At 43.6% G+C, this 17,643-nt stretch overlaps 2 protein-coding genes across 5 annotated transcripts in view; one reads left to right on the top strand and one right to left on the bottom strand.

The window, feature by feature from the left end:
* LOC119178125 (coiled-coil domain-containing protein 134) overlaps nt 1-17,643 on the top strand; it is a 54,073-nt gene that overhangs the window by 20,720 nt on the left and 15,710 nt on the right. The window lies entirely within an intron of this gene.
* Nucleotides 4,923-17,643, bottom strand: part of LOC119178116 (CCR4-NOT transcription complex subunit Pop2) — a 78,649-nt gene continuing 65,928 nt past the window's right edge. For both annotated transcript variants that reach the window (XM_075882264.1, XM_037429278.2), the window contains one exon: nt 4,923-6,386. In XM_075882264.1, coding sequence (XP_075738379.1) covers nt 6,213-6,386 — 174 coding nt within the window. In that variant the 3' untranslated portion in view covers nt 4,923-6,212. The remainder of the gene's footprint in view (nt 6,387-17,643) is intronic.

Genomic DNA, 17,643 nt, shown 5'->3' on the forward strand with positions numbered 1-17,643 from the left:
ACTTCCACCGTTTCCTTGTAAAGCTGCGACAGCAGAAAGACTTCATTTTGTCCCAGATCGGCAACGCGGATCAGGCTCCCCTTTGCTTTGATATGCCGCGGAACACGACATTGGAGGAGAAAGGTGCACGGAGCATCATTGTCAGAATGTCTGGCGCTGATTAACAACGATGCACCATAATGCTGGCGGTGACAGTGAATGGGCACAAGCTACCGCCTTACGTTATTTTTAAACATTAGATGCTCCCGAAAGCAAATTTTCTTCAAGGCATCTACGTCTAAGTCCAGGAAAAAAGCTGGATGAGTGTGGAACTCATGGTGGACTGGGTGAAAACAGTCTGGGATCAGCGGCCGGGTGGTCTGTTGTTCCCGTCCATGCTTGTCCTGGACAGTGTTCCTGGGCACCTAGTAGACTGCGTACGAGCTGAGCTAAAGGAGCTGCGCACAAATCTGGCAGTGATTCTGCAGCCTTTAAACATGTCCTTGAATAAGCCTTTCAAGGACAATGTTCAAAGGCTGTACACCACCTGGATGGCTGGAGGACAACATCAGCTTACTCCAGGTGGCAAGACTAAGAGGCCGCCTGTGGAAATGCTGTGCACTTAGATCGTGGAAGCGTGGCAGGCAAGGTCCAACGAAGTCGTCAGAAAAAGCTTCAAGAAGACTGGTATCACGAATGCACTAGATGCGAATGAGGATGACATGTTGTGGGGTGCGGATGATTCGGACACCGAAAACGAATCCCCTCTTGGTGAGGGTAAATGTGTGCTCTCCGACTCGGACTTCAAATAGGGAAAAAGAGGAACACCTATGACTTTCGTGTAAATAAATTTTCTCTCGCTTTATTTTTTTATTTTATTTATGAATACTGCAACCCTAACATAGGGCTTTGGCTTGTTCATCAAGAGGTACATAGGTATGTTTGTTTTATGCTGAAATAATTGTTAAATGATAAAGTCGCCTTTTACTTGATTAATGTGCAGATTTAAAGCGCAAGAACAGAGTAAAAAAATTTTCAGACATTTTACCACGCGTAATTGGCACACCCTTCGAGCCGAATTTTCTTAAATAAAAAAGTGTGCCTATTATGCAAGTAAATACGGTAGTTGTGACATGCACGACTCAGCAGAATGCAGTAAAAAAGGGCACCAGGTCAATGGAGTCGTAGCTTTTTCTCCGATACACTAGAGTGGGCCACACTGAAAGAACTAGACAACCTACATTTTCATGTCGGGATTATAATATCCGTAACTTTGGGCATAAGGTTTTCAGAATGGTATAAATATTGCACAGACAGTAATCAAAGTCTGTACAAAATCCAGAAGCAACATACAGTAATGCATGGCTTATGTGGAGGCTGTGTGCACTTCGAGTGAATGTACTTGGACTCGCAAGGGAAGTGTCACTCTGGCTGTTTGCTGTTGCACGAAAGAAACGAAGTGCACTTTGGAAATGGTGGCAGCTACGATTGGCAAATTTGTAATGGTAAATATATTTCCTATTTTTGTGCTTGTTGCTCATCATCGGACCAAGTAGTCTTCGAGGAAGTAGCACCAGTGGCACACGCCATCGCAAATGACTAAGAGAACGAATCACCTACGCGTGTGCAAGTGTGCCTGGAAATAAACGACGTGACAGACACAGCGATTGCGTAGCATGTGCTACCGTATCCTACTAGCCGACATGGCTGGAAACTGCCTAAGAATGAGAGTAGTGAGGCTATTTGTTGTATTTTGATTTGTTTTATTACATAGCAGTATTCCTTATAACTAAAACAATGGTTTAAAAATAGTATGAGTGCCACTTTCGTCAACATCTTATTACGGTGCAAGCCAGTGGTACCGAGACTACATACACACTTCATTGCAGCAAAGAGAGGTTGGGGAACACACTTGCCGTCAAGTGTACTTTGCAGCGAGTGACACTAAACTTTCCCGTGTGTCATCGCGCAAATGACACTCGCGGCAAAGTGTACTCTCTCAAAGCGCACTTAAGTTGCCACGTGTAATAGGGGTATTATTCTCTTGTCTGGTTCAAAGCCACTTCGTTAAATCATAAGTTCTGTAGGCTTGAGCCAATAGTAAATTTCACGTTTGAAGCAAATAGCGATGTCACAAAATATCAGAAAACATTACCCCACGAACCTGCACATTATTTTTTATACCCAAGCAAGGCACGTGCACGTCATTTGTTTTGGTTCAGAGGGAGCGGAAACAACTTCAAATAATAGCTGGATTTTACTTTCGGTAGAACGCAAGTGATTAGGCGTAATATATATTAGGTTTGAAAATTTACTATACCCAGAAATTAAAAGCCGCTAAAACAAACCTTTAAACTCAGAAAACATGAATCAATGCAATGGCAATACACTCAAACCTCATTATAAAGAAGTTGCATCTTATAGTAAAACAAGTTCATTACATTCAAAAAGTCAATATAAATGTAAATTCCCAGCACTACATCCATTGCAAGAGCACGCATTTACTTTATAACTGATATTTCCTTATATTTGGGCACGTTATATCAAGGTTCGAGTGTATATTTATTTAAGGGGGTCACTCCAATTAAATTTTTTTATTTCTGGGTGAATTTTGATCAAACTTCCACCCTTAATGGATTTTGACAGGGTGATTTGGGATATAAATTACCTTTCCTGTACAACACATACTTTTCAAAGTATTCAGAATTCATGTTCTTTGCATTGACCGATTTCGAGGCGAGTTTTTCCTTGAATGCTGGTAGTGATAAAAGACAATGGAATATGAAAATTATGTTATATGGTCAGAGCTTGCAGTGCTACAAGAATGAATGCTCTATACTGATTTGGACCAAAGTTAAACTTTTGTAAGCAAAAGGCTTCAGTAACACCCTAGAGAAATTACTTTTTGAAAAAATCTCTCATTTTATTTGTTCAAATTGTATGCCTATTGCACTCCCCATTCGTCCCCTTTTCTAACAAAACGAGAATAACTGCGATATGATAATTACCACCAGAGATATCGTCACTTTAAAACTACACCATGATCAAAAATGCAGTTTTGAGAAAACGAAAAAAAAAAAAAAACCTTTTCAAGGCAAGTTAGAAATAATTATGCAAATCTCTGAACACTTACACTCAGTGATCGAGGATGATATACAGGTTCAATCAGGCAAGAATGAATATTTTACAACTATCTCGAATAAAATTAGAACATCTGAAAATTCATTTGTAAAATTCAATAACAACTTCAAAAATTTATATTATACTAGTCCTAATGCACTTGTAAATTCATCCCCTTTCTGATGAAACAGGTAATATTGAGACTAGTTGAGTAGAACAAGAGATATTTGTTGCTTCAATATGACGCCATCAGAAATGCCACTTTGGGGAACCAGGTAAAAGAAATTGCCGTTGGAACGTTTTATTCTGGAGCCCCCGCTTTGACAGTGCCAACGGCGCGAAAATACCGTTCATGAATGACTGGCCGTTCCCGCTACAGAGCATTGCACTTGTGGATAAAATGTTAGTCTCAAGTGCATTGCAAGACTTTTCATCAGACCCTGCGCGAATTCCATGCCGTCGTCACTTCGCCACAACAGTCGCACTTCACCACCAGTTTCTTAAAGCCTGACCACACGCATTCGTTGCACGTCAGGGCGTGGCTTTTTGATGCGACGCTATGCCCTCTCTCATATGGAAAAGGAAGGCACGCAGCTTCGCGTAGCCATGCGCCGCATCAAAACGCCATGCGCTCACACACTGCAATGGATGAATGTGGCCAGGCCTTTAGCGAGGCTGTAGTCACAGTCATCCACGACTTGGGCTATGTCGCTGTTCGTGACAGCTTTAGTATCAACTCGGACAAGGCGAGAGTCGGCGCGAGAAATGCTGTCTTTCTCGGGCGGATTGCTGTCAGTTGCATCATCGTGGGTCGCATGCTGCTCGTTTGTTAAGCTGGACCACGGCATCCCCTTATCGTGCGAACCGCGAGTCGCTTGATCTTCGGTTGCAGAGTGTCGCGATACCGTGCCATTGTGGAGCAAATGGCAATAACCTCCATCGTCGTTATCGGGTGCCGAAGCAATGACGCTCGCTTGCTGATTGGTTGCAGAAACCTGTGATGTCGTGCTGTTAGCACGTATTTTATTTTTTTTTGTTTTTCATTTTGGCTCGTCTTCGGTCGATCCGAGTGGAAATTTCTCGGTCCTTTAGGCATGTTCGTCGTAGGATTATAGCCTAATCAAAATGGCACCTGAACTAGATAGGTTTTCAGATGCAGCACCCTAAGCCAATCAGACGACGCAATTTTAGCCACGTTATCGAAAGTGGCCAACGACATGTTACGCCTACTTCCTTTTAATTTGAGAAGGTGGCAAGCTCAGTGTTGCCTGACCGAGTGATAAAAAAGGCAAACGCAAGAGCTTTTTAATGATACCAAAATGACCGCTTTGGAGCGGGTCTTTCACGAGTTACAGGCAGCCGAAATAAGCATGATTTGTCCACAATTTAAAGGTCTGGGGGCGTGCCAACGCATTTTTGATTCACTGTTATGACGCTAATAAGCTGGATTTTGATACAAAGACTTGCACGCAGGTGCACGATGGTAAAAAAGAATACGAAAACGTCACTTTTCAAAATTGGATTTTAACCTTGAAGTGGGGCTTCGTGCCAGTTTCCCTTGGGTAGGTGTAATCACAGTATAGCATTCCTCTACTGCAGTAAAACCACCTTTACAGGCTGTTACATCATGTGTTTTATATTGGCTTGTTTGTTCATTTAGAATACTTTTGAAGTTAGAATGAGTTTAATTTTAGTTGATGCGAATTCAACAATGGTTCGAACATTCATAGAAATCTAGTGTTCTGCAATGCACATTGTGAACAAAACATGTGTCGCCATGTGTTTGAAATTTTCATCTCCTCTTAAGAGAAAGTTCTCCAAAATGATATTCAGACAGCCTTTAATGCACAATTTCATTTATTTACAACATTATGTATTCACTAAAAATGACATTGCACCACAGTGGCTCCCCCCTCTCCAAATGTCAGTCTGTGCGTGCAGTGGGCATCCACAGAAAATTGCGCACAGAACTTTAAAAGGGAGGCAAAAAATGGCACAAGGTGGACATGAGTGGCTTTGTACACCTTGTATGCACTAAGTTATAATAAAAAGCAGTTTTGTGTCATAGAAAAGTGTGAAATCCCAAAGGGCTGGCTAGAAATAGGCGCTGCATAGCTTGTGTGCCGAGTGGCAAAGGGAGGTGAGGGCTCGATATGCTATTGAGGAGGCAGATTGACTCACTGGCATGGTCTTTGTGAAAACTCATCATAGCAGTTTCAGCCTGGTCATTTTTACACGACAGACACGTCACCACGGCTAAAGAAAACCCCTGTTTGCTAAACTCTGAAACTTAGTGGTTTCGCTAAAATCTGTAAAGCAGCAAGAAAACACACTGGTAGTCTAACAAGGGCAGGTGTACATTCATAGGTTTCAGTTTTGGAATAGAAAAGCTGGTAGAGAGAGACCACAAAGATACCACTTCTGAATTCCTTGCTGGGAAGAGAAGAAAAAAAAATGTTGCAAATAAAATACCAGCCATGCAACACACTCAACCAGAAAAACTTTCCTCGAACTTGAATTTTCCACATGTGAAAATACACAGATATGGGACATTCCTAAAGCAGTTTTTTTTTTTACTGGCTTAGACGTTCATTTGAAGAGGGTTCTGTGTGTATTTGACTGGCACATCCGCAGGGGCAAGTTGGTCATCCATCATTGTGGAGTGCATTAGTGCGGCACATGGAACAGAACACGACATGCATCCTGCCCGTACATACCTGCCTCTACACGTGTGTCGCATTTTCTTTTTACATGTGCTGCCCTAATGCACACAACGATTATGACACAGCCAAGGCATGCATTCAAGTGAGTGGTGCACAGCATTTGCCTTGAATGAGATTTTACTGCCCAGCATGGGAGAACAGAGATCAATGCATAGAAGAAGAAATAGCTATTTTGCTGAAATATAAAATGTCCCATGTGGCCACACTGGCACACAAGCATTATCCTGTACATGCAGCCCTGATTAAACACTTGTGAAATGAACAAAACTTGCACACCTATAAAAACGTGCTCTCCTGGTCGCCAGCCACTGATGTTAGAATAACAGACTGAGGGAACGGCTAGGGAGGAACTTTTGAAGAGTTGGCAGCACTGTAGTGGTGGCAGGCATGTCAAGACGCAGAGTTGGTGGAGGTGGGGGTAGACTGGGCAGCGGTTGCAGGCAGAGCCACGTTGTTTGGGGTCGCCTCGTCATGGTAAGAGTTTCCGTTCATAACATAAGATGTGCCCAGTCCGTACAGGTGGCCACAGTACTTGGCATCGTCTATGTTGTCCTCAAAGAACATCTGCAAGGGGAGATACAGTCGATCAGCTGGTTGCAGACCTCATCCATTTTTCCTCTCCTAGCCTAATTATAATTACTACAACCAAAATATTATATCTTATTTCAACTGCAACTTTTCATCATCCAAAGTCTTGCACACACAAATGTGACCATAGCAGGGCCAGCAAAAAATAGACCTTTCCATGGAATATCATCTGTGCGAGCACAGCTAGCTTCTTTTCTGCGACTTGTATGGCAACACAATTGCTACTGCTGCCTTGCTAGTAGAAGCAACAAGTTGCCGTGGAACGTGCAGCAAAGTGCATTCCCTGCTGCTACCGTAGCATGCGTGAAAGCATTGAACATTAATTCAAATTGCCATAAGTGATGTGGGTACTACAAATTAGGCAACAATAAAACGCTCTTGCCCTCGTTCATTACAGGTAATGTGCTACATCCCTGTAAAGAAGTTATTGCGTTCACTAATCTGTAGCAGGTACACGCTACAGCTATGCAAGAATAGCAAAATTTTGGGCTCAAAACGAATTTGAATATTGAAGTTTGAGGCTAATCAAATTGAATATTTGTATAATACTCCAAGCATAGTTGATGGCAACATGGGAGCTAACGTTTTGAGTAGGTTGCTGAAGCCCTAGAAGGGTGGTGTTTCCCAGTTGTTTTATCAAAAAAAAGGCAATGCAGATGCCGAATTGTATTTATTTACGTCAATTAGTGCAATCAAAGCTGTGTTCACAACAATTTACAAGTCCGAGATGGAGATGCCATTTTCTCAGCCTCTCTCTTACTCTCAACTTCTGTAGAAGCTAACTGATGTGGAGGACAAGGGTGTGCTTCTGTTCAATCTGGAGTTCCTCATCTGCCTGGTAAATGTCAATGTATACACATTTTCAAATATTTATGACAGCGGGGGGCCACATTAAAATGCACGCCATCTAACATGCAACTTTGGCGAAACTTTCACCCTAGGCTGTGCGTGCTTGAACCAGCACATTATCCAGGTGAAAATCCCTGATAGAGCCCATGTTAAAGATTTTTCGTTTGCTTAGACTGTTTTGTTAGACAGTGTCTCTGCCCCTAGCCGATTTCAAATACACATCCTTTTCCGAACCATTCAGCGGTGTGCATACGCGCTAGCGCGACGCAAAAATGATCTCCGCATCTGAGAACTGCACTGCTTTGTCGTCAGTAACAGTAGCAGCAAGCGTAGTACCATTCGCAATTTGCATACAGACGGAGTCGCACTTATCTGGAGCTGCCGAGTGCCTAGCTTCTTTCTCCTACAAGCGTCCGGTCCTGTTCGAATTTATAGTAAGAAAATACGAGCAGTGTAACTATGCGAGGTAGCATTATAGAATCGGGATTTGCATAATTTGGCAGAAAGCAGCAGGTAAAGCAGCCAGTAAGGTGCTCCAGACAAGTGTGATTCTGTCTGCACTTTTTTTTTATATATATACAAAATGCAGCACTGGTACGAGAGCGTTGTTCTCTTCAGTTTTCTTGCCGCCAACGAGGTGCTGTGAACAGAGGCATGACGATCTTTCAATTTACTGACACCACCCACTGCTTCTGCAATTCAGGTGACGATGGAGAGCGATTCAGCGCAAACATATCACACCTGCACGTACTCATTGCATAGTGTACTGTGCTACAGACACATGATTTCACCCAAACTGTTGCTTTTGTGTAGATTGTTAACCCTTCACGACACAATGATTGCCAGATGATTTATTCTTCAAATAAATGCAATTTCCTGCTGTTACGGTCGCTTTTTCTCGAAGACAGGCGCCTATAACACACACTACATCCAAATATATGAAGTATGGCATGCGCAGTCGAAAGCATGATGGCAACACTCAGAACATACCCTCAACCCCTGGGTGCTCCTGTAAAAAGGTTAGCTGAAATTCTTTGACATCAGATTTTTTTTATATTTTGTCCAAACTTCAGGTCCAATATGATATTAATTAAACCCCCACCTTTGCCACATCGATCATCTCCATGTTTTTAGAACCAGCATTTTCTTGAATACCTTTGCTAGCATAGCAGGTTCTGAAAGGCATGCCGCAATGACAGAGTGTGAAGGGGTGAAGCGTATTGAAAATCTGAAGTGGCCACTGCCAATCTGTTGCTGACTATCTCTTTCCACGAAGTTCGATAGTGGAACTGTTGAGAGTCTAATTGAACAGCAAACACTATCCAAAGATTTGCACAACCCCGGTAAAAGCTAGAATTAATTAAATGCAAAATTATTAAAAATACTGAGAAAACAATAGATGCCTAATAATTTTCCTAATGAAAACGTCATTCCAGCAAAGAAGCAGGGCATGTAGCAACAGCAATTCTAGCCATTATTTCACTGAAACATTCACAAAAATCTTTAAGTGAGCGCTCAGAATTCACAAAGCCAAATTTGCCACTATAACATCGGAATCACCCAAGTAACACCACGCCGGGAGCTTTTGATTACCTTGTCACATAAACCAGTTCCAAAAGCTATTCCCACTAGAGCTCCACATTTCCATGACAACCTCAGCCTGCACTGAAAAGTGTGATGAATGTTGATTCAACAATGACAGAAAAGACATATCCTGCTTGTTCTCTTGCTGCCCAAATCTGTGGCAATCTGTCACGGAGCAAGTCCCTCACCAGATGAACACACAAGCTCTCCATTGTGAATGTGGTGGCTGTGCCTGGTTCTTAGCTCTCTGGAGTAGCGTGGTCACAACCGAGGCCTTGTGGCAGGCGGAGTGGGAAGAATCAAATTGAAGGCAGCGGCCAGTGTGCGTTGGCTTCCTGTGAACGGAAAACTCCAGGCCGTTGCGTTTTCGTGCCAGCAGGAAGGGCAGGCAGTGGTCGCAGGGATGACTGTGTTCCGCAGTCACCCCTGAGGAAGGAACCAAGTCGGTTTCAAAACCTCGGGTTTCTTCAAAACTTTTGGTTGGAGTCTAAACCATCTCTCAGTTTCATACCCAACCAGACAGACTTCTGTCGAATTTTCACATTCAACTCCCTTCAACAGAGTCACCCGCTTGGAAGTGCCGTCACTGTCGCATGTTTTGGCAGTAATGGTGGACGACTTGGCTGAATAAGCAAATCGACAGCTGGAGTTCATTGGATAAAGACAGCGACACTGAAACTACTGCAAATTAGTGGTAATTTAACAGAATTCGACAGTAGAATTAGCGGTATGGAATAACTATACACAAGATATTCTGGGTAACTCAAGGACTTCTGCTTCCACCTTGCTCCCTATGCTTGCTCTGGCAGCATAAATTGTGTTCCAACCACGGATTTGGAAGCTTGCTCTATGCCGAAGTCGAGTGCTCGCTTGCGGAGTCCATTGGCTGCTTCGACTCTAGCATTGAAATTCAACATAAATTAAGGAAAAGAGAATGCGAGTATACCTGAATCCTTTGCACCTCTCTTGCTCCACTTTTAACAACCTGTGTCACACAGGCCCTATAGTTGTCGCGCTGCTACACGGCCGTTCAGTGGTTTAGGTACAAAAACTGTGTGGTGCTGCAGATCCTTATTTTCCCATTTATGCTAAATGGGATCTCAGGTTGAATAAGTTCACACTCAAAGATGTCAGTTGATGTTTAAATATTTCAATATTAAATATTTCAAATTATTAGTAGTTAGCAGTGTTGTGGAATGGGCACCTACATTCCATTCCAATTCAATTTGGGGAATTGCAACTTCCAATGATTCCACTCTTTTCGATTCCTCGGAATGAAATAACTTAGCCCATTCCCACTCCAAGAATGACTAGGCAGTCGATTCTATTCCTACGATTCCTCAACATAGGAGAGGTGTATCTTGATTGCTTTATCGAGCTAAGAATGATTGTAAAAACAAAACTGATGTCACCGGATGCATAGGAACTGCAAAACTACGCTAAACATGTTTCCACAGTCTACAGATAGCAGCTTCGTGGCTTATCTTATGGAGTACAACCTTTGCAGTTTGGCTTTTTAATTAGGTAACTACCAAGCCACATACGTTGCCAGATCTCTCGTAAGCACTACTGTATATCTTGCAGTAATATTGACATTGTAAGAAAAATTTAGACCAATCTTAAAATTATGTCGATTACTTTGGAATAATAATAAGTTTCGTGCTAAGTGATAATATACATATATAGAAGGGCAGAATATGACCAAACGTCCATTATTTTTCTAAATTATATGATTGCTAACCAGTACACAGTATTTTATTCCAAAGTAGGAACATAAATAGCTTTGAAACACCTGCTGCAGTATATATAAGATACCTGCCAAGTCTTGATATTCTATGTGTGCGTTTGGCTGTGTGTCCTCACCTGTAATTCGTTCATGCCTCTATGTATGTTGCTGTGATGCATAGTTGCCATGGTAATTAGATGGAATCATTAGTGGCCGCTAATTAATCCACAAGGACAACTGCACTTTGCGTATTATCCCATATATACTTTTGTAATTGATTTATCTTGGTGTGACAATGTACATGTGCACATAAATGCCCGTCAAGTAAAATTCAGTGATGTATTCATTATTCGAGTTGGCACTATTCATGAACTACTTTGCAAACTAGCAAGTTTCACTAATAAGAATTTTTTTTACTATACATTCACGTACCAAGTTAGGGCTTTTTGTGACAAGTAAACGGGTAACAAATTGTTAAGTGAATAAGCAGGCCTTTTTTTAAGAATGCATGTTTAAATGAATGATGTTTTAATATTGTTTGAGCTTAAATGCGCTAATGCAAAAATGACGACTTAGCGAATAGTCACGTAGGGATTCAGGAAGGCGCTTTTTGGTTATGCGGGATCGCCTGCTTTGGCTGGCTACCCGAGCCAATGCTTTCAAGAGTCTATTATACCTTTCTCTGTTCGGTTCAGCTTGTACAACAGTTCGTGGCACACACAGTTCACACAGCACACAGTTTATCACTGAAGGATCGCACCGGCGTCAACACGCATCGCAACTTAAAGAAGCACTTTTTCAGATACGCGTGCGAGTGACTGACGGCAGCTGCGGCGCCACTGAGGAGGAAAATACTGGAAGGTGTAAGGTGGGCATGCTGTGCTGCCACCGTATAGTTTCTCAAGACGGATACCATTGCATAGAGCCGTGGTTACGCGAAGAATAGCGAAAAACTTCGGAGCAACACAGTCTATATAAGAACTGAATTATACTAGGTGCGTTGCTTATAAAAGCACTATGCTTAATAACCTAAGGCTTCTTAAACTACTGCTTTATTGTCAAATTCGAGGATCAGACTTACTAATGTTTGAGGTTTGAAAAACAGCACGTCAACGAAAATGTGCTGTTTTTGGAAAAAGACCATTTCCGTTCTATTCCACGGAAAATGCGCTTAATTCCATTACCATTACATTTGTCCAAGCTTTCTAACCATTCCATTCTGGGGTTGCGAAAATGTGGAATTATTCCGCATTCATGCCAACTCCACAACACTGGTAGTTACCCATGCATATTCAGCTTTAAGTAATTGAGCAGTGAAACTGTAGCGAGCGATACACGGCAAGACTGCAGGCTGAAGACGGCCATATGGCTGTTGTCGAGAGTATGTGCAGTTTGCACATTTTCATGTGGAAAGAATATTCTATTAAATAATACATAACCCTCACATGCGCTGCTTTTAAAGCATACCAGCTTGATTCCTTGTTTTAATGTTTTTAAACGTGTGCACGAGTACACCGAGTACACAGTGAACAGGAGAACATGTTCCCACCGTTTCCGCTTTCATCCCTGAATGGCCATCTAAGTTTCCGTGGAGTATTGGGGTGCTCTGTTGACTCAATAGACTATTGCAGGAGTGGCGCCTGGTACAAGGGTTTGGGAGTATTCCTGGGAGCAAGCTGATGTAAGAGAACGCAAAATGCTGACGTAAGAGAACACAGCCGTGCCAGGGATAGATGCTGTTGTTGCATTATTTTCGCGTTGAGAGGAAAGCAGGTAGAAGGGTTCGCGAGCTGTTTGCGCTGATGCCCGACGTGATCGCGCATGAATAGCGATTGTGACCACGCCCTTAGGATCAAGTTCACAACTGCTCCTGGCGATCACAGCCTTTAAGAAACTGAAACTACCATTCTTGATGAAATCAAATGTAGAATGTTTCAGACATGTTTCTGGGCACAGTGCTTGATGACTTTTGCACTTTGTGGCTTAATTCTGGTGCTGTGGCACATAGGCAAGTTTGGCGCTGCAGGGGTGGTTCGGTGCAGAAAAGCATGTTTGGGGAACAATGGCGGAACTGGCGCACCTGTTCCACCCCTGCTATTATTGACTCAGTGGCCTTTTAAACCGCCTGTGTGGCTCATGCTTGACAGTTGAATCAACAGACTCAATGGCCTTCCAAATGACGGGTATAAAAGCCAACACAGACAGCCCAAAGTAAGGACATGTTTCCTAGCCGGTGATCTACTCATTTGGAGGTTGTTCGGACCGCAGCCTGTTTACGATGACTTGGCATTCATGACAGGTACATGCACTAAGCCAAACGGCAGTGCCGAGTGCTTGCACGTGGTTATACTACACGAAGCCACACTTGCCAGAGGCACGCATGCACAGGCATTTTTTGCCTAAGCTGTAGTGACTGGGCTCAGTAGGCATTACCACGAGGGAGCTTTTCATGAGCAGCGTGTTATTGCTGCAGTGATGGAAGCGACATTGTGCTTTCTGGAGCAGAAAAAATGGTGCTTTAAAGCTGCCTAAGTGTCTTCAGAGCAGAAAAAAAAATGATATAGCTTAGGGTTTCTATTGATGTTTTTGGAGCAGATGCATGTACCTAACGACTCTTCATGTCAAATACATCACTTAAGCATCTAATAAATATTTATTATTAAACATGCCATATGCTAGTAAACAAGAAGTAGCTTCATTGGCCTAAATCATGGGGCGGGGGGTAGAAGTAGGCCAGATTTTTCTTGTGTTCAAGCTGGGGAGCACAGTCCTTGCAAGTGTCCCCCTTTATATTTAGCTTTAGCACGTGATATAATTGAGTTAACAGTTAGTATAGTGCAATGAACTTTTTAAAAGGCTATTTATATTCTATTGTTTACCTGTGTTAAATGCTCTCAGCTGTGTTAATTATGGAAATCGCAAAAAGTTGAGAAAAAGAGACTGAATAGAACAATGCAATTTCTCGAGCTTGGACCCCAGGCTCCTTTTTGAAGATTCGATTTGGAGGCATGATTTAATTATCATATAAATAAAAATACAACCCATGTTAAGAATACAAGTTGGCTGCCATGGCCTGATATGTGTCACCCCTTGTGATTTTTCTGGATTGATGCCACTGAGTTGCACACTACGATGGTAGTGTGTATACAGCTTGCTTTTTTGGTTTCGCTTAGGCTCACAGGATAGTCCCATGGCTCAACTTCACTGTTTTTAGTTTGCCAACATACTTTCAAAGCAGATTTGGAGCAGTTACCAGCAAATATTGCACTTTTGTGCAGCACGGAGCAGCATTTCCATCACTGTCCGGCCTTACTTACTCCAACGTTGCCAACCACTTTTTGTGTATTGTCTGTGCGGGCAGGCCCTTCGTTTCCCTTTGTAATGAGAACAGACATTGTACTGTCTTTGGGTGTGCTGCCAGAGGCATTCAAATGTCTTGTGTTTAGCTAGAGCAATCTCAGCTTTGTCATATGGCACTTTCACATGCTGAGCACATGTGGAGGCCTGTGGCTTGCTAAGCTTCCACAAGGTGAAATTGCAGTAATTAGAGTATCAATTTAAGTTATCCAATGAGAATGCCAAAGAATAAAAATGCCCCCACGAAAGTGTGTGCATAACGAAACGTGAAATTATATTAAAGAAAGGAATAGCATTTATAAGAGTAATAATTCGTCGGTTAATTTGTTCAACTCCAGAAGCTAAGATTGGAGTCGAATTTTAAAAACACATTAGTAAACCCTAGTACACTAGAACCCACTTATAACGACCCATTGGGTACAACAGTCCACGTAATATTTTTGAAAGCCTCCTCCTTCTTTACAATGAACACTTTTGCCACTGTGACAGTGAAAAAATAAAAACTGTGCATACGAATTAAAAAAAAAGGTTAGAAACAAATATTTCAACGCATGAAAGAGGTGCGCACTCGAGCGTGACCCACTACTTTACTTGCAATTGGCAAGCACTGCATGCAGATTTAAGACGCCGTGAGTGAGGTCTCGCATATTCCAGACATTTCTTCAATGATGCAGAATGGCAGTGAAGAAGAAAAAAGTCTGCATGAAGCCTTGCTACCAGCCTTCGCACATCAAGCTTTTCTTTTGCCACTGCTTGCAGCTATAACCGCCTATGATAAAACAATGCTGTGGAACGTAAGACACGAATGCAATATGCAATAATTGGGACAACTTTTCGTCACATACGAGGTTAACTGCATCTGGTAATGCCACCATGTGCCGCGAAACATCTTCCGTCTTTTCAGTGACGGCAGAAACTGGTCGAGCAACGATTCTGGCTACTGTGTGATTGCAACAATGCGTTCACGGAAACACATAAGAAAAGAGTGAAGTCACGGTGGCAGCCAGCGATTAATGGGCCATTATGACTTATCGCACAGTCGCCTTATCACAGTCTGGATCTCTGCTTCACGTGTGGTGTAAGCTGTGTGGATTGCCGGTGTTAAAAGAACTTGCGAACGTTTTTGCGAGCCTTATGTGAATAGACGGCACTGGAAAGTGCTGAAGTCCGCTTCACCATAGTCATGAACAAAGATAGGTACGAACACCATAACGCTTCGTGCCTTTTTTTTAGTTTTTTAATACCTTTATTGCTTTTACTGTTAGCCACGGTGGCACACGCTGACCTCATGCGCAGGTGGTACCGGCAGCGTCTCAAAGAGAAATTACGCCGCCGCATCGAAGCGCTAGCGCGTGAAATTGAGAACCACAGCCTCGCCCTCGCGAGACAGCAGTGGGGTCAGCTGTGTGACAGTTTCAACAGGCAGATGAGCTCCAAGAGAATGTGGCACCTACTACGACACTTGCTCGATCCCTGTGCGTCCAAGTCGTCTGCGCAAAAACAGCTTCACCGGCTGCTACATCGTTACCCTGGCACGAAAGCCGAGCTGCTCGAAGAGTTGGCTAGTCGTTACGTGACTGAATGCGCCGCCGGAGCGCTTTCCCTCGTACAGCGGCAAACCGAACCACTGACTGGACGAAGATATTCTGAAGGCGGAAATCTGCGCCGTAATGCTCAAACTTAAGCAACAAGTCCCTCTGAAATATCGACGTGAAATCGGTGGCTACGCTCACGTGGCACGCTAACCAGTGCTGGCGCTCGGGCCACATACCACAGGAGTGGAGACACACAAGGCTCGTGTTTATCCCCAAACCAGGCAGGAAGATGGACATCGGGAACTTATGCCCCATATCACTCACATCTTGCATTGGCAAGCAAATAGAACATGTTGTCTTTGCCTGATTACAAAGCTACGCTGATGAAAATGACATTCTCCCTCCCACGATGCTCGGCTTTTGCGGCCACCTAGAGACGCAAGACGCGCTGGTGCATATACATCATGACCTCTTTTGTACCTCGCCAAAGGCCGGCACTCACGCCGTGCTCGGTCTAGATCTTCATAAGGCATTCGACTCGGTGCGACACCAAGCCATCGTCTCAAACCTTGCTGCCATTGACCCGGGTGAACGTACGTATAACTACGTATGTGACTTCCTTTCGAACCGTACCATTGAAATATTGTTAGCCGGTGACTAACAATATTTATAGTTTTATAGTTCACAAGCGCCCCACATAACATTGGGCTGCAAACCTAAACGACGCGCCTGAGCTTTAGGTACTTCCTCTTTTCACGGGAAGATGCTCGCTCCTTGTGGAGTGCCTTTGTGTAAAAACGCAAATTGGTGAGCAGAAAAAACTTGGTCGCTCGATTGGCGAGGCTCGAACTATGTGCGCAGCTCCGTGCGACTTTTTTTTTTTTTTTCAAGCAGAAAACAAGCTCTTTCAAGTTGTCACTGTGACGCTCGTTTTAGCTAAACCACTCTGAAGAAGTGATTTCAAGGGTGTTTAGAAATGCCAGGAGCCTCTTTGAAGGGCCTGCCCATAAGCGTCCACACAAGGGGAGCAGAGGGGGCGGGTGCCCCCCCTAGTCACCTGGGAGGTGGGTGCTATATCTAGTCTATACATTGACTATACGGCAGGGCACCCTTTAGTCACCTAAAAGGGGGCGCCAAATCTGCCCCATTAACTGATTTAATAGGGAGGGGGTGGTGCTGCAGTGAACCATTGCCCCCCCCCCCCCCCCCTGAACGGAAAGTCTGCACATGCATATGAGCCTGCCCCCTTCAATGTGAACAATTTCACCGTTCACAGGGTACTCGAAGTGCCGGGAGATGTACCTCTCGTCAAAAAGCAGCTTGCACACAGCCGAGTTTTCCTGAAGCAGCGCTTGTCAGCGCGCGGGATCGCTCTCCGTCACTGCGCAAACAGAGCTTCGTCCTTTGGAACGCCAAACAACGCATGCTTCTTTTTAACTGACTTGTAGCCTGTAGTGCACCCTGGGATGAAGCAATGACTGCTTTCGCGCCATGAGAGTGCATACAGAAGCATTGGTGTCAGAGTGCCACCGCAATAAGAAAAAAAAAAAAAGATGAGGACTAACGCGTCCGACGAAACTGTCTGTAACGTGCAAACAATGTATAAACGACTGTGCGCGCCCCCATGCGGCTGTTCTGCAGAAACTTTAGTGCACCCCGTAGACGGCGCTTGCTGCTCATCACACTTCCCTATTCTAGCCACTGTAACATCGGCACCAATCTTGTGAGGTGAAAGAAGCTCACAGTGAGAGAACTTAGCAGGGATGGCGTTGCCATTCTGTACGACAGTATGTGGCACAAACGTGGCCATAAAATGGCATTGGCATCGACACTGTTGTGTGCCTCGACACTGGACTTTCGCAGTCCTGTGGAACTTTTTCCTCGCTTACGGTTAGCACAAGGCTCTGCCAGATGGAGCGGAAGAACTTTCGCAAGCATTTCATCGCCCTGTCAGTGAGAAGTCTTCTCGAAAGAGTCGCGAGGAACAAACTTATGGTGCTGGCGCATTTTAGTGGCAAAGGCCACCACAACAAGGATTGTTCTTTTTGATCTACAAGTTTCATGGCACTTAATGACATCGTTCATAAACAAAACATCAATTTTAACCTTGAAATAGTTTCTCAAACCATATATTTTGCTCTTTTTTTTTCAATGTGCCCCTTTTTCAGGTGCTTCTGTTGCT

The sequence above is a fragment of the Rhipicephalus microplus genome, chromosome 2 (assembly GCF_043290135.1).
Source record: "Rhipicephalus microplus isolate Deutch F79 chromosome 2, USDA_Rmic, whole genome shotgun sequence".
Lineage (NCBI taxonomy): Eukaryota > Metazoa > Arthropoda > Arachnida > Ixodida > Ixodidae > Rhipicephalus > Rhipicephalus microplus.